The 23,168-nt window shown below is 44.5% G+C and overlaps 1 protein-coding gene across 2 annotated transcripts in view; it reads right to left on the bottom strand.

The window, feature by feature from the left end:
• Positions 1 to 23,168, bottom strand: part of SMYD3 (SET and MYND domain containing 3) — a 769,033-nt gene that overhangs the window by 172,706 nt on the left and 573,159 nt on the right. For both annotated transcript variants that reach the window (XM_075540594.1, XM_075540595.1), the window contains 2 exons: positions 13,315 to 13,382; positions 11,332 to 11,434 (listed from right to left, as the gene is read on the bottom strand). In XM_075540594.1, the coding sequence (XP_075396709.1) occupies positions 11,332 to 11,434; positions 13,315 to 13,382 (171 nt within the window). The remainder of the gene's footprint in view (positions 1 to 11,331; positions 11,435 to 13,314; positions 13,383 to 23,168) is intronic.

Raw genomic sequence — 23,168 nt, forward strand, 5'->3', positions numbered from 1 at the left:
CAGTATTTTTATCTTAAGGCGGCTGTTTGCAAGCATGTAAGCATTCAGCCTCTGCTTGCCTCACTGAGATGCAGAAATGAACCTTGAGAGGCCAACTGAGTTGGCCCAGGAAAATAAAGTACTAGATCTTCAAACCCAGAAGACTGTTCTCATAAGTTATGCCTGACGAGTGTGTGCAAATGTGTCTTCTATGAAGACGTATGCACATATCTACCTGTATATACAGACAGATACTTCTAGTTGTGCACACACGGGTAAAAAATGCCATGTCTTTTTTTCAATTCTTCATTACTTGGCATTCTTCATGTATTCTGTGTGTATTCTAAGGAAGTGGGCTCATGATCACTATAACTTCTATTACCTTACCCCTGTCTACTAAGTAGTATAATAGGAGCCACAGTAGATTCAGTACTTCTACCAAACTAAAAAAACAAAACAAAACAAACCCTCACTGCCATGGACTTCTGATTCATAGTGACTATATGACAACGTGGAAGTGTTTTCCCAGATTGTGATTCTTTACAGGAGTGAAAATCCTCATTTTCTCCTACCGAGTGGCTGGTGCGTTCAAACTCATAACCTTTCAGTTAGCAGCCTGCTGGGTAACCCACTACACCACCAGGGCCCCTCAGCACTTCTGCAACCATTGGCCAGTAGGGAGGCCAAATGAACCCTGGCAATCAAAGAGGTAGCACACAACGCAGCTAAATTGCCCTTAAGCCTCATAAAGTCCATAGTTGCTTTCTGGACTGGAATGACACCCGAAACTGGTACCTTTGAAATTAGGAAACAATTCTCCCATTGTGGTGAGGTTAAGAAATACGGAAACATTTCCAAACAGGAAGAATTTAATGTCAGGATGGGATCACTGGCCGAGGCTCTTAGACTGCCCTGCCTCGGGGAGTGAGAGATCCCGTGGAAACGAGAGGACAGACTTGGGAGACTCAAGTTTCTTTCTACCCCTCCAAGTCCTAGTTCATCAGGCAACCACCATTCTCAGGCAGGTCTCCCTTGATGAAACCTCCTATGTACTGAGAGCCTAACTGAACATGTACAAAACAGAACTCCCGAACCCCTTCCAAGCAGCATCTCAGGTGCAGCCTTGTCCACCTCCGCTGCGGGGGACGTGGCCCGTTATCCAGCTTGACAACTCTTCAGTCATCTGGACTTTTCCCTTCCTTTCACAGCCTCCATCCAATGCACCGGCAAATTCTCTTGGTTCTTGCTTAAAAAAATGTATCTGTAACCAACCATTTTTGGAACCTCTTTTAATGCTACCCGCCCCGTCCAAGCCACCATCATCTGGCTGTTCCCTTTGCATGTTCCCACTCCCCGTGCTCCACCCAAACCCCCCTCAGACTGTCACCGCCCCCTCCTCTAATCCACTATGGTGACCTCGGGCAGCTTCCAGGAATGTTGTGTAACCTTCTCTTCGAGACCTGGCCACCCTATTTTAAAAGGCAGCTCGATTCCCACCCCACCCTGCCACTCCCTACTGCCTCACCCGGCTCTGTTCTTTGGCTGTCACCTACATATACAACTTATAACCTTGGTAACTTATTTATTTGATTTTACCTAGACAGTCATTATGGGGACACTGTGGTCGGGAAAGAGGGGGGTGTAGCCGGGAAGGAAGGCAGAAGAATTATCTACAGAAGGAGCTGACAAAAACCCTCTAGTGTAAAACACTCCATGTGCATTTTCTTCAACTTAACAGACGGCAGCGTCTCCTGTCTGCAAGCCTGACCTTGCGCCTTTGGAAAGGGGGAGAGGGTGACTGAACATGCACCCTTGGGAGGGCCTCCTGAAAGCACTCAGGGAGGACGGAGGCCAGCCAGCTCTGTCAAATCAACCCTGGCAATCACCAGGTGGCAAACGCCACAACCTGCACTGGCTGGCTGGCTGGCTGATTGTCTGTCTCTAGATCCACCAGGTGTTAGGCACCTATAACTCGCTGGTCCTCCTGCAGGAAAAGAGAGGGCCTGCCCTTAAGAAATGAAAATACCAAACCCAAATCCACTGCTTTGACCCACAGGGACCCTATATAAGATTTTTGAGGATGTAGCTCTTGACTGGAACAGACAGCGTCATCTTTCTCTCATGGACCAGTTGGTGGGTTTGAACCTCCAACCTTGTCATTAGCTTCTCAGCATTTACCCAGCACTGCCAGTAGAGCTCCCTACTAGAACACAGTGCATATGCTAGCGAAGCCACATGAACATCAGCAAAGGTCTTGGATGCAGACCCAGCTTGGATTTGCACGCAGGTCCCGAGATTCAAGTCTAGGGCCTTTCCCCAAATATACAGCTACTTATACTTGCGGGGGCTATGGGAGAGGCTACATTCGTAAGACCTGATGCATCACATCTGCACTACTGAAGCCCATGTCTAGATTTCTGTTGCTGCTGAAACAACGAGGCTCCCTCGGCGGACACCACAGCCACTTTTCCATTCTCCAGCACGTTCCTGTCCCTCTGCAGTGACTTCTTAAGTCTCCGGAATTCTTTTCCCTCTGAGTTGCAAAGGGCTATCACATCGCACAGGTTCTCCACTTTCTAGAAAAACACTATATTCCAGATATGAAATAACCTACCTATATACTCGTGTATAAGCCGAGTTTTTCAGCACAAAAAAAGTCCTGAAAAACTGGGGTTTGGTTTATACACGGGTCAGTGGTACCCCAGTGAGGAGAGCATCTATGATGACCTCACACCAGCTGAAGCTCTGCATTGGGATTCAGATGATGATGAATCCAGCTTTGAAGGGTTTTAACTCTTTACATTTTAGCTGGGTTGCTGATTGAGTTCAGGGAATAGTACTCTTAAGGTATCATTGTTGATGCCTTATTGTTTCTGTGGGACCTATTTTCCACTTACTGTGCTGGTTTACTAATGCTAAATGACTTGTCCTTTTATTTATGTTTTTATTTAAAATAAATATTTAAATACATTACCTCACTGAGTCTCAATTTTTAGTAATTTTATTTTCATTTGTTTTGATTATTGAAACTCACCAATTGCTTCTGCATTTTCCACCCTAGGCTTATACTCGAGTCAATCAGTGTTTCTGGTTTCCCGGGTAATAATTAGGTACCTCGGCTTATACTCGGGTCGGCTTATTTTCGAGTATATATGGTAGTTCTAAGCACTTTAGAAGTAGGCTACTTGGGATTTGGACCCTTTTCTGAACATACTTTGGAGGCACTGGTGGCGTGATCCACAAGGTCCACATTCCAAACCACCTGTGGCTCCGTGGGAGAAAGCCAGGCTTTCCACTCCCATCTAGAGTCACGCTCTCAGACACTCACAGGCAGTGCTACCCCGCCCTACAGGGTCTCTGTGACACAGCATGGACTCGATGGGAGAGAGTTTGATTTGGGAGCATACATTTGGAAACAGTTTATGAGTAAGTTTCAGCAGGCAAGACCTCAAAGGACACATTGCACTGGGTAGATCTGATGAATAAGAGTTCTTTAAAGTGTTGAGAAGCAAGAATGTGACTTTCAGGACGAGGGTGTGCCTGACCCAAGCCAAGGTGTTTCCAGCAAGCGAGAGTTGGACATTGAGAAAGAGGAAGACGGTGGACAAGATGGACTCACATAGAGGCTGTCAAAACGGGCTCAAACGTAAGGACGACTGTGAGGACGGTGCAGGACGAGGTGATCTCACGCTCTTGTACACGGGTCGCTATGAGTCAGAACCGACTTGATGGCACTCCACCACAATAACTTTCTCAGTTGGGGGCAGCTTATCCATTCATTTTGCGGCCATTCTTCTCTGGGCCCCAGTTTCTTGAAAGGAGCGCAGTGGTAGAAGCAGGGGTTCCTATATTCACTCCTGCGTGAACCCCAGGGCTCTAATTCTCAACACAGCCACGGCTATCAGCACAGGTGTATAGGCCGTGCTTATTGGGTGATTGCAATGTGCTCCGTGTGACGCCACCAAATACAGGGGCTGCCACACACCAGAGAAATGCGCTAGATTAACCAAACACTTTATTATAAGGAGGCTGAACTCACAGGGAATCGTGTAATGCAGTGAATGGGCATCGGGAGACAAGTTCTTCTATTTAATGCCAATAAACAGATTTGTACCGCCTCTGTCCAGATCCTGCGACTGCCTGGAAGGATAACCTAAATGAGCCAATGGCTTTCTAACTCGCCTCCCTGCTGACTGCGGGCCACCTGGCATTTGCAAAGTGCTTTGAGAGAGCCCTTCTTAAAACTCAAATCTGACCATGACACGTCTCTACGGGGAGACTTCGATGATTTCTCATTGCTTGTGGGGTCAAAACTGTATTTCTTAACAAGACACACCAGGCTTTCACTAACTAACGTTCCGTGTGCCTTTCTAGTCTCAACATCGCTCCCCACGCCCGTCTATCCCTCACGGTGATGGAACTTGTCGCAACGGCAAGCCCACGCAGGTGATTCCTGGCTCTGGGATCACAGTCCTGGCTGACCACGCCTTCTGGGCACATGCAGCGTGCTCCTAGCTCTCTCACCCTGCATACAGAACTCAGACAGAGCCTCTTCCTGCGAACACTGCTCTCTGGAAGCCATTCTCTCCTTTGTGCCTCAGTGATGTTAGCAAAACGCACATTCGAAGCTGAAGGACTCCAGGGCAAGCCTATTTTCATTCATTTTTGTGGGAAAAACATCGCCAGATCATTAAAGCAGTCACTGATAGCTAGAAGCCCTGGTGGCACAATGATTAAGCACTCAGCTGTCAACTGAAGGATGGCAATTGGGCACCAACGATTCGGTGCCATGGGGAAAACGTAAGTAAGGTGGTCTGCTTCCATAAGGATTTCAGCCTCGGCCTGAGGGGCCGGCCCCATTCCCAACTAGGTGGGCAGCCCCGACCCCGCGCAGAAGAATCTATTTCAGAGGACAGAACTGGAGCTACAGCTCAAGGAGAGGGACGTGTCTGATCAGAGCACACAGGAGCAAACGAGCGGTGGGGAAAAAATAGTGAAGTACATCCTGGCCCTCCAATCCGTGAAGACAATATTCCTGTTCAGAGTAGTCAATGCACAGAGAGGACCATAGGGCCAGCCCCACCATGAGACACGAAGTTCCTGACTGACCCATAGCACCACGGGGGACAACACTGGAGACACACGGTGGGAAATGTGCCCGCCCTGACCCCACCACACCGAGCTGAGACGCTGGGGGCGTGCAACAGAGCAGCAAGGGGAGCAGAGCAGTGAAGTCCCCAGGGAACACCAAAAGTAAGACTGTGGGGCCAGGGTGTGGCATCCCATCAGACTGAACTGGAAAACACTTGTAATGGACAACAAATAGACCTTGAACTATTTATAGGCGTTTCTTTTTTTGTCATTGCCTTTGTTGTTGTTTTAACTATTGTTTTATTTTCTATTGTTGATTTTTTGCGCTTGGTCTTGTGTTTGTGCATATTGTTGTTTCTGCATGTCTATCTGGATGGGATAGGCAGGATAAACAAGCTGGAAGAGAGAAAAGGGAGGACAGCTGGGGAGCAGAGGAACATGGGAGAGGGTGAGGTGGGGGGAAAGGAAGTGGAGGTTAACAAACCCAGGGACAAGGGAACAACAAGTGACTGAAAATCAATGGTAAGGAAGGGTGTAGGAGGTCTGGTAGAGCTTCATCAAGGGCAATGTAACTGAGAGGAATTACTGAAATCCAAATGAAGGCTGAGCATGATAGTGGGACAAGAGGAAAGTAAAAGGGAATAGAGGAAAGTAAAAGGGGATAGAGGAAAGTAAAAGGGGATAGAGGAATAGACGCAAAGGGAATTTATAGAGATCTAAATACAGGCATGTACATATGTAAATATATTTATATTGATGGGGAAATAGATCTATGTACATATATTTATACGTTTAGCATTAAGGAAGCAGATGGACATTGGATCTCTATTCAAGTACTCCCTCAATACAGAACACTTTGTTCTAATAATCCGGCACTCTGAGATGCTCACCTTGCTGACATGATCACTAAAGACATAGCAGATGTATAAGCAAATGTGGTGAAGAAAGCTGATGGTGCCGCTATCAAAAGATATAGCATCTGGGTCTTAAAGGCCTGAAGATAAACAAGTGGCCATCTAGCTGAGAAACAACAAAGTCCACATGGAAGAAGCACACCAGCCTGTGTGATTTTGAGGTGTCGATGGGATCAGGGATCAGGCATCAAAGACCCAGAGCAAAATCATAATGTGAATTGGTGAGGGTGGGGGAGTGCAGAGTGGAGGCCCTAAGCTAATCTGTAAGCAATTAGACATCCCTTACAGAAGGGTCGTGGGGAGAAGACGGGTCAGTCCGGGTGCAGTATAGCACTGATGAAACATACAGCTTTCCTCTGATTCTTTAATGCTTCCTCCCCACCTCCACTATCATGACCCTAACTCTACCTTAGAGATCTGGCTAGACCAGAGCATGTACATGGGTACAGATAAGAGCTGGAAACACAGGGAATACAGGACAGATAAACTCCTCGGGACCAATATTGAGAGTAGCCGTACCAGGAGGGTAAGGGGAAGGTGGGGGACAAAAGGGGAACTGAGCACAATGGCCTACCTATAACCCCCTCCTGGGGGGATGGACAACAGACAAGGGGGTAAATGGAGACAATGACCTACCTATAACCCCCTCCCAGGAGATGGAGAACAGACAAGGAGATAAAGGGAGACATTGGACAGTGTAAGACATGAAAATAATAATAATAATAATAATTTATAAATTATCAAGGGTTCATGAGAGAGGGAGGGAGGTAGGGAAGGGAGGGAGGGAGAGGGAGCAAGAAAAATGAGGAGCTGATACCAACGGCTCAAGTAGAAAGAAAATGCTTTGAAAACAATGATGGCAACATATGTACAAATGTGCTTGAGGCAATGGATGGATATATGGATTGTGATACGAGTCGTACAAGCCCCCAGTAAAATGATTTAAAAAAAGATTTCAGCCTCGGAAACTGAGCAGGACCGTTCTACACTGTGATCGGTGAGAGTTGGTATTGACCCTGTGGCAGACTGCGGCAACAATGACGGCTAAATACTTTGATTTTATCAGCCAAAAACCCATAATTAAAGATTCATTGACTTGTCAGGGTTTTGGAGGCTCTGTTCGTGAAATGTCGGGCTCCTTTAGCAGAAACACAGGGATGAAACGTTGCCGTTGACCAGCGAATGCTTGAATAGCACAGAGCAAACAGCGCTGCAGGAGGAATGTCACCGCGGTCGCCTTGCCGCAGTCCTGTGGCCTATGGAAGGGGCAGTCAGTCCTCTCTACTAGAGAGCATGTTTTTCTCGGCAAAAACAGTCATCATTTAGGACTGAGTGGATAAAAAAGCCCAGCAAACTACAGCCACTGCCTTTGAGTCGTTTCCAATGACGCGGAGACTCGGCGCAGGGTTTCTGAGACTGTCCATCTTCATGGACGCAGAGAGCCTCGACTTTCTCCCAAGTGGAGGAAATTAAAATTAAACCTCGTTTCCACTACTGGAATCACATGTCACAGTGACATTGGGGGGGGGGGGGGAGCTAATACTAGCTCTGAACTGAACTAATATATTTTTAAAATCTCACTTCTTTTTGAAGTTAAACCAGGGTATCATTTTTATCTCTTCTGCCTATCGCACACCACTGTCAGCCAATCATTCAATATTCTTCACTTCAGGTTCCAAGTATCATATTCCTTAAATCCCCTGCCGTCAATCACCCATCACCGACTTCGGGCTGTCACCGGTACTACATTATTGCATCAGCTGATCCTCATTCTCCCCATCTTCCATTTCTACTGAACGGCCATCGTGCAGTACAAAAGCCTTTACTCCCCATTGCCTGCCCCTTTCCCATCCACATATACTTACCAAGTGCCTACTAGGTGCCAGACACTGGCATGTCACCTATGGATGAACTGAGGTCCTTGATAAGACCCACAAGGGATCCTTGGTGTGGCCCCTGCATCGTCCCTAATCTGCTAGTCACACCCAAATTCTTCAGTCTATTGATGTGACCTGCTCCTTACTTTGTGAACTTATCTCTCTGTCTCTGGCCTCTGCATTACCACACTCTGGCTCTACAGTCTTTACAATTCTAGATCCACTTCTCTAGAAGCTTCCCCCACTAGGTAGATGAGAGGCCCTCAACCAGATGGAAGGACACAGTGGCAGGAAGAACGAGCTCAAGCAGAGGGACAACTATGAGGATGGTGCCAAAGCGGGCAGCATTTCGTTCTGTTGTCCTTAGGGTTACCATGGGTCAGAACTGACTTGATGGCACCTAACAACAACGACCACCACCACAACAACGAGTGTCTGACACTCAGTGTCAAGCATGTTGTGAATCTCTTCTGGATAAATTACAAATATGTAAAGAATACAAATAGATTCTACTATTTTCAAGGTATTTTCGATGAAAACTGACATTAGGCATACTGACCTGCTTGGTTTATGGAAAACACATTTCCTCTATTTACACTTGATCTGAGCCAAAAGGCCGAGAAGTGATATTTCCTGCATTTAATATGGCTCCAGAGAAAGCTGACAGCAGCGACACTGGTTACAATCGCTACAGCCCCTGCTAGCCAGCAATTCCCCTGAGGATGGCCTGCACTACCCAGCTTTCTTCCTGGATACATACTTTTAAAGACTGTAGGCCACAAAGTGGACATCGAAACCTAACACAACCAGAACACAAACATTGTTCCCTATCAGGTGTGCAAGTGAGGAGACGAAAACACACAAACACCAGCACCTCAGCATTACAATGAAAATCCTTAAAAAGAAAAGTCTGACACTTGAGGCTGATTTGAAAGTAAGTCATCCAAAGGTCTCTAAAAGGATAGCTAGAGGTGGACGGAGCCAAAAGGCCAGGCATTTTCACAGTGGGACTCGCAATGTGGTTGTGGAACCTTGTATGGTTTCCAGCTGTCCTTTATCAGTGGTTCTCAACCTTCCTCATGCCGTGACCCGTTAATACAGTTCCTCATGTTGTGGTGACTCACAACCGTCATGTTATTTCCCTTGCTACTTCATCACTGCAACTTTGCTACTGTTATGAATTGAGCGGCCCCTGTGAAAGGGTCGTTCGACACCCCCCCCCCCCCCCGCCAAGGGGTCACAACCCACAGGTTGAAAAGTTCTCATCTCAACAGAAGTCCCAAGGAGAGCCATAATAAGTGCCAAAGCCACACAGAGGGAAAGATGTGCAATGCATTTGGAAAATCTGGAAAGCTTTCTAGAAGGGATGGTGTTTCAGAGGCACTTAAAGGGCATGTGACAACACGGCAGGTAGAAATTGTGGGCAGACAGAGGGAGGATTATTCAGCACAGAAAATGTCATTCACCAGGAACGTATAATGATAAGGAGAAGGAGAAGTTATTTTCTCCACGTGCTCTGACGAGCAGTCCTCCTTCTTGAGAAGATGCTTTGATACATAATAAGTAGCCCTGGTAGTAAGGTGGTGATGCATTGGACTGCTAACCTCGAGGTTAGTAGTTCAAAACCACCAGCTGGTCCATAGGGGAAGATGAAGCTTTCCACTCCAGTCTCAGAGACCCACAGGGGCAGTTCTACACTGTCCTTTAGGGCCCCACAGGCCAGGATTAACTCGATGGCAGTGAGTTTGGTGTTTGGACTTATAGGGTGCTGAGCAGTACTATTTTATATTGGGTAAGAAGAAAGATTGTTCCAGAGATGGAAAGAAAAGTTTTAAAAAAAATTTTTTAAGTGAGGCAAGCATTAAAAAACCAGTTGAGGAGAATAATTGACAACCAAGCCTAGAAAATGGATATGAAAATGTTTCTTGATCACTTTGAATAATTCCAAGCATATCTAGTATTGTTTGGTTTCTAACCAAGTTAGCCTATTTTATAGTGTTTTGTTTCTAATTTACTCAAAGGTCATCATATTATTGTCATTATCGACAACAATAATCACTCTTCCATCCCTATATATTGTTGCTGAAAATGGACAGTGGTACCCATTTACCTCTCCTGATACATACACGGTTCTAGGAAAAAAGAATCTAAGTTGTCCATTTGTTGACAGATGGCCCAGTGTACTTAGAACACTGGTCCCCCGAATTGGAAAATCAGCAAGTGAGTGTGTAAGAGGCTACACTTAATGAAAATCAGTTTGAAAGTATCTAATGAAATCGAAATTCTTGTCTACCTAAAATATGGTGCCTTTGAGTTTAGGTTTTGTTGGCTGAGTGCTACATACATGCAATAACAGCGGATGCTACTGTGTTTTCTTTGCAATAAACATCCACTTTAATTTGATGGTAGAAAGAAACTGGATCCTAGAAAGTAGAAATCCATACAAGCAGGGGTCCTCAAACTTTTAAACAGGGGGCCAGTTCACTGTCCCTCAGACCCGTTGGAGGGCCAGACTATAGTTTTAAAAACTATGAACAAATTCCTATGCACACTACACATATCTTATTTTTTTTTAAGCAAAAAAACAAATAGGGCAAAAACACCCAGCGGGCTGGATCAATGTCCTTGGCGGGCCCGCGGGCCGTAGTTTGAGGACGCCTGCATGCAACCCTAGACCTAGCAAGGTAGTAATCATGTGAACCCAAGGCAGGCTCAGGTTCAGCGGCCCTAGACCAGACCATTAGCAGTTGTCTGTGCGACCTCGGCTGCTCGGAAGTTTCTGCACCAAGAGACTGAGCGGTCTGCTCAACTTGCATAAACCCAAAACCAAACTCACCCCGTCAAGTCAAGGTGGACACCTAGGGACTCTAGAGGACAGGGTAGAACTGCCCAAGAGTATGACTCTTTACAGAAGTAAAAAGCCCACCTTTTCCCCAAGGAGCAGTTGGTTGTTCTGACCGGCTTACTTTGAGCAGCCTAACAAGTAACCACTAGGCAACCAGAGCTCCACAGCTAGCACGGCCAAGGCCAAATCTCCGCTACATGTCTCTGTCTATTCCACGTGTAGTATTGATGGGTTTATAGAGGCTTGATAGAGGAAAGCGTGTTTGCCTTCTTAACCATATAAAATTGAATAATCTTCAAAATGAGATTAATGACATCGGGATCAAGCCCTTGGAATTCCACTCACAAGCTGAGGCGCTCTCCCTACCAATGAAAGGATGACCGCAAACGGGGACATTGAGGTGATGAACTGTCATCACAGAGGAGGTTTCATGACTCCCATGCATGTGCATAAAGCATACACCCTGTCATACTCACACATCTCGCTTGTACACCCTCAATCAGAACTGTCTTTGGCAATGAAAATCTGCCACTGAAGCCCAGTTGGGTTCAAGGTTGGAAGTCCTTCACATAGACAGAAGAGGATCTTTGATGGAAAAGGAAGGCATGAGGCCCAGGTTCCTTACCTCCTCTCCCATCTCGATGTCTCGCACTGCATGCAGCAAAAGGTGGGGCCCGTTGAAGGCAATCGAACAGTTGGGGTCACAGCTGTGGTTGAGCAAAGATATACTGGGGGAAAGGGTAAGAAAAAAAGGGGGGGGGGAGATGATTATGACTCAGGCAGTAAAGGTAGAACAAATACATTTAATGAATACTTTGGGCAAAAGATTTGGTGCATTTGAATTGTCAGGAGAGCCCAGCCTCGGGGGAAGAACATCATGCTTCGCGATGAGACGGAATGACACAGTGGCTGCAACAGTGGGCCCAAGCACAGCAACAAAGTGAGGACAGGGTTTCCTTCTGCTGTGCACCGGGTCGCTATGGGTTGCAATCACTGGATGGCACCCAACAGCAACAGGAGCAAACGAAGGTGGTGTGGTGGACCAAGAGTTGGGCTGCAACTGCTGGGTCAGCAGCTCACACACACCTCCTTTAAATCGAATGCGGAAGTTAGCTGGTTAACTAGGTACCGGTTCCTGAGGCATTCTGGGCCTTGATCTAAGTAGTCATTCTATTACCCTAGAGGTGCATTTTTTTTTTGCCATTTGGAAAATGGGTCAAGTTTAAGTTATCACATAAATTGATAATCATAATAACTATGAGTGAGTACTTTATTTGCACTTAAGCATATGTTATCCAACTTGATCATGAAAACCATCTTAAGAAAATAAAAAAGAAAGAAAGAAAACCATCGTGTAGGATCATGTACAGATAAAGAATCTGATGCACCGGAGTTAAATACACAACTAGTCAATGGTGACTAAACTTAAACCAGTTGGCCTGAATTCAGAGCCAGCTCTTAACCATTAAATTACTGTGTTGGAAAACTACGTTAACCACCCATGATACTACGGCGCTCTGGTGGTGTAGTTATGTGTTGGGCTGCTAACTGCAAGGTCGGCAGTTGAAAACCACAATCTGTTCCTTGGAACCAAGAGTTGGCTTTCTATTCCCATAGAGAGTTTGCCTCGGAAACTCAGGGGGCAGTCTTATCATACCCTATAGGATCACTGTGAGTATAAATTTTGAGTATGGTGAAAAATTGTGAGTATTGTGAAAAATATAAAAAGCCAAATGCTTAGCTTTACAATTAATCATAAGAATGAATGTGCTTGCCTTTGAGTTCTAAAATCAAAGCAAACACACTGACTTGGAGGTGAGCAGACCTGCCCCACAGGGTTGCTCAGGCTGTCATCCCCGGAGGAGCAGGCTACCGCATCTTTCTCCCAGGAGGGGCCGGGGGTTCAAACTGCTGAGCTTTGGGTCGGCAGGCAAGTGCTTAACCACCGAGCCACCAGGGCTCCTTCATTTGGACCCGACTAGTTTAAAAACAAAGTGCGAACAGGAGTGACTGTGTAGTGTCTATAGAGGAGCTGTCTCGTAGCTCAGTCATGAGACTGCTGGAAACTGCTCGTCGGAGGGCCGAGACCGCGAAGTTGCCAATGGGACTCAGAGTGCGTGAACACCTCCATGGATGAGTTGGGACAGTCCCGCGAGTCTGGGCAAATAAGGTTGGGCTTCAACTCAGGAGGCTGGGCAATAAAATCCAGGCAGGGGTGGGCTGACTAAATCTTCAACCCCAAAGCACCCAAGTACCAATTACTGGGACTGAGGTCTGTCTGTCTGTTACTACGACAGCACGTAACGTGGAATTACAAAAGGCAACCTTTTCCCTTCTCTGATGAGCTGTCATCCAGCTCCAAGCGTGGATCTTGAACGAACTGCTGCCACAGCCTTTCCATGACTCACCGCCATGGCATCGCTGCCGACTCCTAGCAGCCCGATCAGGCAGGGCCGACCTGCCGCGCGAGTTTCCAAGACGGCAACTGTTCATGGGAGTAGAGGCCCGGCTTTCTCCCAAATAGCCTTTCTAGCTACCTCTGACAGGCTGGGGGCCTAGGTGGGAATTAAAACCACTTCTTCCAGTAAAGAAATGCTGTCAGCCATACCTGGGGTAGAGGCCAACACCAACTTCCTGCATCTCGGGGTCACAGATGGTGAAAGAGTTGCAGATCACCTGTGAAAACAAGGGAGAGCCCCTCAGGATTACCAGAGTCACTTAGGAAATGTCGCAGGCCCAAACCCAAACATGCGCGAAACAAAACACAGCAGGCTGTCAGTAGCTGCTCTGGAATGATCCAAGTGAAATACGCAGGCTCTTTCATTTGCAAAACAACAAGATCTGGGACACAATGTTGGGCAGTGAAACTTCAGAAGTACCAACATCCTGTAAAAAACACTGCGTTAACCAGCACTGGGCACGTTCATATTAGTTTAATCCACACCCCACCCCCATACAAGTCACACAGTCACATGAAATATTCAAATTCAGAATACAAATAAGCTATTTACTGAGCACCAGACTCTTCGCCTATCAGATTTTTCACCGAAGCAAACTGCCTGCAGTTTTCAAGTACACTGTATACCTGGGAAGCGACAGCAGTCGCCCTTTATGACTATAAAGCGTGATGGACATACATCCAGAGTGGGTCTGGGATCACAATTGATGACAAGCCACAGCCAGCCCAGGAAGGTTTTCCTCTGGGCACACAACACCACACACACAGCACAGTTCTATCTCCTACCACTGAGTGTTCAAAGAATTTAAATCCTCATTTGTGTGATAAGGTCAAAAGCGAAGGTAGTGAGTGTAATCGACCTAGAATCAGAAACCCTAGATCCTGTTCACACCTCACAGCTCAGACAGGTAGTGGGGAGATAGCAGTGTACACAAAGACCAAGGCTCAAGAGGAAAAAAAATGCTTTGAGAATGATGATGGCAACATATGTACAAATGTGCTGGACACAATGGATGGAAAGATGGATTGTGATAAATTGTACGAGCCCCCAATAAAATGATTAAAAGGAAAAAAAAGAAAACAGGTGAAGTTCCTGCCTTCATGGAGCGTCTATTCTAGTGAAGGAGACTAATGAAAAGCGAGTAATAGAGACATTGTCATACATCAGGAGGCAAAGGGAAAGAACAGAAGTGTGCAGGGGGAAATGCTGGCCAGTAAGTCCACTAGGATACGGTGACATTTAAGGAGAGCCCTGAAGGAAATGAACACATGCGGATGTATGCAATGGGAAATCATGCCAGGAAAAACAACAAGTGCAAAGGCCCTGCGGTAGGAAGGTGCTGGATGTAGTGCAGAATAAGAGCAAGAAGGCTCATATGACCCAAGCAGATTATGGAACAATAAGGAGGTGGGATATAATATCAGAGGGGTAGCTAGATCTTCAAGGGCTTTGGGGGCACAAGAGGGTATCAAATTTTATTCTGGATGAGACAGAAAGCCAGTGGTAGGTCCTAGCTGAGGAGTGAATGGACTGATATCTGTTTTGATATGGTCACTTGGGATGCTGTAAAAGGACATGATAGATGGAGCGAAACTAGTTAAGAGGCTGCAGCAAGAGCACAGAGGAGAGATGACGGTGGTAGGGATGTTGGTAGCAGAAGGTAGGGAGAAGGGGTCGGTACTGTTCCCTGGATTTAGTGATAGATTGTTTATGAGGAATGAAAACATTCATGCTGGAAAGTTTGGCTTCAGCAAATGGAAGATTATAGTTGCTATTTATTATGACTAATGTGACTATGGGAGAAACAGATTTGTTGTAGAGTTTAGAAGTCTAATAGTTCTGTTTTAGTTGCGGTAAGTGTGAAATGGCTGACTGGACATCCAAGCCAAGACTAAAAGTGGGCATCTAGCGCTCAGGGTGGCAGTTAGGGCTAAAGATATAAATTTAGGACAAACAGAGCAAAGCTCATCTAAAAGAAAGGAGACGAGGCCACTAGAGGCTTGACATGAACTAGGAACACAAATGGATGCTGACCTCACGACACAGTTCCAGTGGAGGAAAAAGCAGTGCCACCAGTTTCCCTGCATCAGGTTTATATGAAAGAGCACAGAGTATAAAAACACACTTGGTCCTTTGAGACACTTGCACGGCTCCAAAAAGCGTTTACATGAAATTGAGTGCAACTTATCATGATTTGGCACTTTTCCTCGAAAAGTTTGATAAAACTGCAATTTCCAATCAGGAAATAAATTGATGTCCATACACATATTTTAAACATAGACTAGTTCAATGGCTAAACAGGCACATGTTTTGCATTAAGCTGCAACAGTATGCGGCCTGTGTATGTTTCAGCATATAAAATGGATGGGAAATATATTGGACAAAAGAGTCTGTGTTTCCCTGTTTGAAACTTTAAACATTTTTAACTGGGTATGAGTTCTTGAGGGGTAAGGTCGGAATTTTAACATACACTAAGGTACATTCAGTAAATGACCCGAAGTAATCAACTAACAAGAAAACACTCAAAACAGAACTAATTATTTAACTTTTGAATCCAATGAAAATTAAATATTACTAAAAAAAGAGAGGACCTGATGCAAAGGACTTAAGTGGAGAGCAAATGCTTTGAAAATGATTAGGGCAAAGAATGTACAGATGTACTTTATACAATTAATGTATGTATATGTATGGATTGTGATAAGAGTTGTATGAGCCCCTAATAAAATGTTTTTAAAAAAAGAAAATTAAACATTACTTTTTTGAGCTATGAATCAAATTAAAGTCTTTTCCACAACAAGTTTATTCTGGTGGGATTTTAAAAAATGAATAGCTATCTAGCAAGGGAAATGTCAACAGCCATCTCTTTCTCCATGAAACATTCTTGATCCCTACTCAGTGAATTTTATTAATTTTTGTAGCAGCTTATGTGTCCAAGCTCTATCGTGCCCTGTTCCTATCTCTTTGCCCATTCTTCCTCTCCATTCTAACTCATCTTCTAGCCCATCGTTTTCCTTAGTTCGATCCCTCAGACCAGTGCGAAGACTTGATTGATTTGCTGCTTATTAATCAGGGACAAATGCAGTGTGTTCTGGAGCACAGTGAGTTAACAAGTGGGTTGGGAAACCCTTCTGAAGCAGTTCTCCTCTGTCCTCTTGGGTGGCTAAGGGTTGGAATGATTCTATGGCAGTGAGTGTGTATCCTGTTTGTTTTCATTCAGTACATGGGGCACACCATGATTATGTGCCAAATAACTGTCGGAACGCCTCATCCATTGCTAGTGGAAATGCAAAATGGCACAGCCACCATGAAAAAGAGTTTGGCAGTTACTTAGAAATCTAAACATAGAACTCACCAATTCTACCCCTAAATATATACCCAAAGAAACTGGAAGCAGGAACACACAGACTTGTATACTAATATTCACCAGTGCACTTTTCACAACTGCAAAATGATGGAAATCATCAAAATGTCTACTACGAGATGAAGGGAGCAACAAGCTATGGTCCATCTCAGACAATGGAAAACTGCCTAGTGTTCAAGAGAAAGGAAGTCCAGATAGATACCAGAACGTAAATACATCTGGAGGACATTATGTGGAGTGAAATATGCAAGTCATAGAAGGATAAGCACTATCTGATCCCACTGTGGTGAGAGAGGTAAATGTAGAGAATTCAAAGTGGTTGTCTGTGGGGGGTGAGAGCGGGGAAGAGGGAGTCATTGCTTGGGGGCACTGAGTTTCTGTCCATGGAAAATAACCGGAAGAGAATAATGGGGATGGTCGGACAGTATGGTGAATGTGCCCAATGCTAGCAAACTATAAAAGTGCTGCATGAGCAAATGTTCTGTTGATAAAACAACTTAAAAAATCATTTATTTAGGGCTCATACAGCTCTTCTCACAGTTCATACATATATTCATTGTGTCAAGCACATTTGTACATATGCTGCCATCATCATTTTCAAAGCATTTTCTTTCTACTTGAGCCCTTGGTATCAGCTCCTCATTTTTTCTCTCCCTCCCCCACCCTCCCTTCCTTATGAACCCTTGATAATTTACAAATTATTATTTTTATATTACACCGACCACATTCTCCCTTCACCCACTTTTCTGTTGTCCATCCCCTTAGGAGGGGGTCATAAGTTGGTCATTATGATTGGTTCTCCCTTACTCCCCCCGCCCCCACTCCCCTTCCCTTACCCTCCTAGTATGGGTACTCTCATTATTGGTTCTGAGGGGTTTATCTATCCTGGATTCCTTGTGTTGCGAGCTCTTATCTGTACCAGTGTGCATATTCTGGTCTAGCCAGATTTGTAAGGTAGAATTGGGGTCATGATAGTGGAGGGTAGGGGGTGGGAAGCATTAAAGAATTAGAGGAAAGTTGTGTGTTTCATTGGTGATATACTGCACCCTGACTGGCTAGTCTATTCCTTGTGGCCCTTCTGTGAGAGGATGTCCAAAGATGTACTGATAAGCTTTGGGTCTCCCCTCTGTCCTCCCCCTCATTCACATTGATATGATTTTTTTGGTTTGTTTTGGGTCTTTGATACCTGATACCTGATCCCATCGACACCTCATGATCACACAAGCTAGTGTGCTTCTTCCATTTGGGTTTTGTTGCTTCTCAGCTGGATGGTTGCTTGTGTCTCTTCATGCCTTTAAGACCCCAGATGCTATATCTTTTGATAGCCAGGCACCATCAGCTTTCTTCACCACATTTGCTTATGCACCCGCATTGTCTTCAGTGGTAATGACAGGGAAGGTGAGCATCACATAGTTCCAGGTTAGTAGAACAAAGTGTTCTTGCACTGAGAGAGTATTTGAGTGGAAGTCCAATGTCCATCCACTGCCTTAATACTTTAGAAATAAAATATGTATATAGATCTAGACCCCTATCATTTTATATCAATGTACTTACATATTTACATATATACATGTCTGTATTTAGAACTCTATAAATTCCTTCGCCTCCTCTATTTCCTTTTACTTTCCTCTTGTCCCACTCGCTTGTAATTTTAAAAGCACACTAAGTATTTTATTCAGGCTTCCTTCCATGGTATATGGCATTTTATTAAATACAGATTTTCACAGCTATCACCATCACCGCCCCACCCAGATTCTCCTCATATACCTTAAAAGACTTTAAAAGGCACTTCCCATCTCTCCTCTCTACAGACAAATATCCATCTTTCAGGACTCAATTCAAGCCTTTCCTAATGTCTCCACTCCCACTCCCTCCTTTTGGCACACATTCATCATCTTTTCCTTGCCCTGGAGGTGAAGGTTTGTGATCTTGAACCCAGAAGAACAATGAGAGGGAGTCCCACCAACTTGGGGAGGAGGTCAGCTCATGGCAACATTTCCCAAATGGGGGTCTGTGAATTCCAGGAATCACAAAAGTGCTTCCAGAAGGCTCACAACATTAGCAGAGGTTATGGCATTTATTTCCATTTTCAAGAATCAATAGGTACAACAACTACTCTCTTGAAGAAGCTGGAGAGCCTCCAGCTTTTGGAGATGGGGCAGATGACTATGCCCATGGCTCACAGAGGTGCTAGCCTTGCAGGAGTTTGACAAGTAGAGCGTTTACAATTGTTTCTTGGTAATATATGGTTTCATTTGTACACACAATAGACCACTGCTTCAAGACAGAAAACAGGGATGCTGGAGAGCAAGTGAACTAGTTACATTAAAATGTTCATTCTAAATATTTGGTTCAAGATGCTCCATATAGTGACTGTTATTGACCAAAATTCTTATACAGCACCAAAGTGGTCTCTGAGATCAAAATGTGTGTTAGAAAGAGGATACATAAAGAATGTTTAATTTTATTTTTAGCAGATGTAATAAAAATGATGGAGGTCTCCAGTTGTTAAGTATGTTTGCATCTAGCACTCACATCTTTTATATCATCATTTAGAAGTACAATGTGAAATTTCTGCTGATTTCTTAAAGAGTAAATGATAAGAATGTTAAACTTCAGGTCATAAGGGCATGATGCTACATGGAAGGTACAAACAAAAACTATTTCATTTCAAACTTTGTGCTGATAAATAATTTGGGGGGGAGATACAAAACAAGTTTAAAGTAAATTAAGTCATCCTTTTGTTAAATGGTAAAAAGAAATATTTGTCTTTATGTAGTAGCGGTATTATTAAAGATTCCGTAAGTACACTTTATAATACAAGCAAAAAATAAAATAATTCTCAATAGAAGAAAAAAATATTAAGATAACATCTGTATCCCATATGGTTGAAAAGTCAACTTGAAAATGTATCCTTCTGGGTGTTGGTGCCTCCAAGTACTATCTGACTCCCCAACTGCAGATGTGTCTCGTCACGTTCTAAGATGCAACCCCAATAGATATGCAGCACACACTAACTCGACAAACTACTCCACAATGACTTGCCAGGGCTCAAATCAATACCAAGGTCAATACCGTAAATGAGAGAAGAGCAATCACACGCTTGTGCTTACTGTTTCACAGCTTTCTCAAGGTCAAACTGTCAGATGTTAAAAAAAGAGGATGAGAATAAAGTCTCTTTAGAATATGGACTTGCTTTCTGACATCCATCCATGTTTTCATTTTCTAAGGGCTAGACTCTCAGCAGAACTTAAACCATACACAGTTGTCCTTGATAACAGAAAGCAAAACAGAAATGATACTCACAAATTTGCCCACTGTTGTTTCCCCGATATTCCACCTCCTTATAGGTCATCTATCTGATAACGAGAGGAGGGTAGCTTCAAAACTCCCTGGAAAAGATTTATTGTTCTTGAACTCCATTCTTCCACCAACTTTCTGAAGGTGCTCTTGTAGGTGTCTGTCTAATGTGTACAAAAGTATAAGGCTCTGTGACATAATTCTCATCGTTTAATGTTCCTCCAAAATTCTGGGGCTCAGACCTTCTATGCGATTTTAAAATAGCGTACGGCAGGCTATTGTTGTGGGTTTCTATAGCTCTGCCACAAGAACCTTTTCTGTTAAAAATGTCATTTTGTCAGGACCAGGGGCGTGAGGGGCGATGCTGGGAGAGTGGAGGGTGAGTGGGTTGGAAAGGGGGAACTGATTACAAGGATCTACATGTGACCTCCTCCCTGGGAGATGGACGGCAGAGAAGGGGGGGAAGGGAGACTCCAGATAGGGCAAGATATCACAAAATAACGATGTATAAATTACCAAGGGCACATGAGGGAGGGGGGCGGGGGGAGGGAGGGGGAAAAAAAAAGAGGACCTGATGCAAAGGGCTTAAGTGGAGAGCAAATGCTTTGAGAATGATTGGGGCAGGGAATGTGCGGATGTGCTTTATACAATTGATGTATGTATATGTATGGACTGTGATAAGAGTTGTATGAGCCCCTAATCAAATGTTTTTTAAAATGTCATTTCGTCATGGTCCTATGTAAAAAGCTTATTACCAACATGAGCTCAAATTTCTCCTGTAGATAATACTTAACAATTCTTATGTTCACTTTGCCTCTCCGAATATGTCTTCTTCTATAATCATCTAGTTTCATGATTACCTTTCTATGATGTTGGTACAAACATCTACCCTCAGGGAGAGTCAGTTCTCTTCACTGTAACTGGCCTTGAGCCCAGGAGTAATTCATGAATGAGGTGTGCCAGGTAGTGTACATCACCCGACAGGGGCTGAACTGAATATAATACCGTGTGACTCGAATCATCTGTCATTTTACCTTAAGTTAATGGAGGAAAGAAGACTACAGAAAACTTTTCCATGGGAAATATAAAAATGAACACTAGCCAATTGCTTGACGTACCCAAAGGAAAGATGAATTCAAATGTGTACTGCAGTTGCACTCGCAGTGTAGAAATTAATGTATTCCTTTAGCTAAAACGAAAACTCCCTGCCAGTGAGGGAGGCATATGGGGCTATGCACGGAGCTGCTCACCATAAAGTCAGTAGTTCTAATCCGCCAGCCACTCCTCTGTCTATTCCTGTGAAAATTTAAAGTCAGTTCTACTCAGTTCCATAAGGTTGATCTCAATCAAAATTAATTAGTTAAGGTATGCAGAGTCTCTCCCTGATAATGCAGCTCATAAGCACTTGGCGGCCGAACAAGAAGTCAGCTGCTCCACAGAAGAAAGATGTGGCAAATATCACAGCCCTGGAACCTGGATCGGGCACGTCTACTCAACAGCAACAGGTGTTTGCTTTTGCTTCATTATCCCCGGCAGGTATTTGGGCAAACAAGGGCTTGCCATCCAGATCACCCTTGCCACCTCAGGGAGGGAAACCCAGGAGGATTAACATCACATGAAAGTGCCCCCTACTGGGTGTTGAGCTTTGCTGTGGATCCTATGCCTCAAGGGTGGCCAATAAATGGTAGCCTGGGATTACCATATATTGCCTATTGTAATGTCCGCCTTGCTTTCGTGTGACGTGTAGTCATGGTTCAGCCTTTATTAATGAGTGTTATTGGAAGTTTTCTCTTATTACCTACTCCAATTATTTGTGTCAATAGTGTCTCCCACTTAAGAGTTGAATCTATATAGGACAATTCATATATTGCAGTCTGAAACCAGTCCATTCGTGCATAATTTCCCTTCCTCAATAGTGTTTTGAAATCTATACCACTGGCTAAATTAATGACACTATCAGTAGAACTACCTTATGGCCCAGGGAAATGATTTATACTGTTCTCTATCATAAAATGACAAGAATGTCCCCAAAGTGAACCAGAGACTTATGTACATTGTAGCTATCTGAATGGATTGTGGGCTCCCACTGAATTCCAACCCCAATTTAAGATCAGTTCTTCTGATAAGGTCCTGCTTGATGTTCGCCTTCATAAAGAGATCACTGAAAATAAGGGTGCTAGAGCAAACTGTGGTGAAGAAAGCAGAGGGTGCCCGGCTATCAGCCAGAATAGCATCTAGGGTTTTAAAAGCTTGTCTTCAAACAAGCCGCCATCGAAGTGAAGTGTCAATTAAGTGCACATGGAAGAAGCACACCAGCCTGTATGATCCAAGGACTGTGAATAATATGAGCACCCTGTTTGCAGAAGGCTACGGATGACAGTGAAAGCCCAAGATCCACGAGCAGGGTCCGCACACGGATGAAGTCTCTGGTGCAGCCTCTCCGATGCTGGCTGAGGGATATGAGTGGCCTGGCTAGGATCTTGAGAGCATGGTAAAGCTGATTATGGCAGATGTAGTTAGGCTAAAATGCAATACACTATCACTTGATCCCCCTTTTGAAAGTTGTTTCAGTGTTTAATGTTTTCTGCTTCCTCCTTGAGATTGTTTTCTGTGTTGTCTCATCGTTGTTGTTTACTTTGTGAGACTGTGTTGTGTTTTGTGTGCTTCTCTGTATATGAAATCCAGGATAGGTATATCTAGAGAGGCAGTGACTGGATGGGGGCGAGGCAGGGGAGGTTGGGGGGAAATGGGGAGTCTACAACAATGACTATGAGAAGAAATGTTCTGAAATTGACTGTAGTGATGTACAGGACATGGCAGAACGGTCCCAGAGGGTTTCCAAAGAGCAGAGCTCTTGTGGGAATCTTTAGACTTCCCAGGTGGGGGGGGGACCCCCCTTTGCTTGTGCTCTCACTGTACTTGCCTGCTTGTCACTCACACACCTGGCCCACTCTGTTACTATCATTTCTTCAAGAAGGCAGAGAGGCTACCTTATCCCTTTTTTCTTGTTATAATTGTTGCCTTTGCTCGGTCATCTCACATACTGAGTGTGCTCTAAAATTGTTTTAGTGAATGACTATGTGCTGATTATGTACTGAGTACTTGTAGTGTCAGTGACTGTGTTAGGCCGGGATGACTAGAGAAACAAATCCAGTGACACTCACATGTGTGCAAGAAGGAGCTTCATATCAAGAAGCAACTGGACATCAAGAGAACATCTCAGCCCAGCGCAACTCAAGTCCATAAGTCCAATACCAGCCCATACACCCCTCTTCAGGCTCACACAGCCACAAACAATGATGCACAATGCAGGAAGAGCAGAAGTTGGTGGGTGCACAGTCC

Source organism: Tenrec ecaudatus, chromosome 1, assembly GCF_050624435.1.
Source record: "Tenrec ecaudatus isolate mTenEca1 chromosome 1, mTenEca1.hap1, whole genome shotgun sequence".
In the NCBI taxonomy this organism is placed as follows: Eukaryota; Metazoa; Chordata; class Mammalia; order Afrosoricida; family Tenrecidae; genus Tenrec; species Tenrec ecaudatus.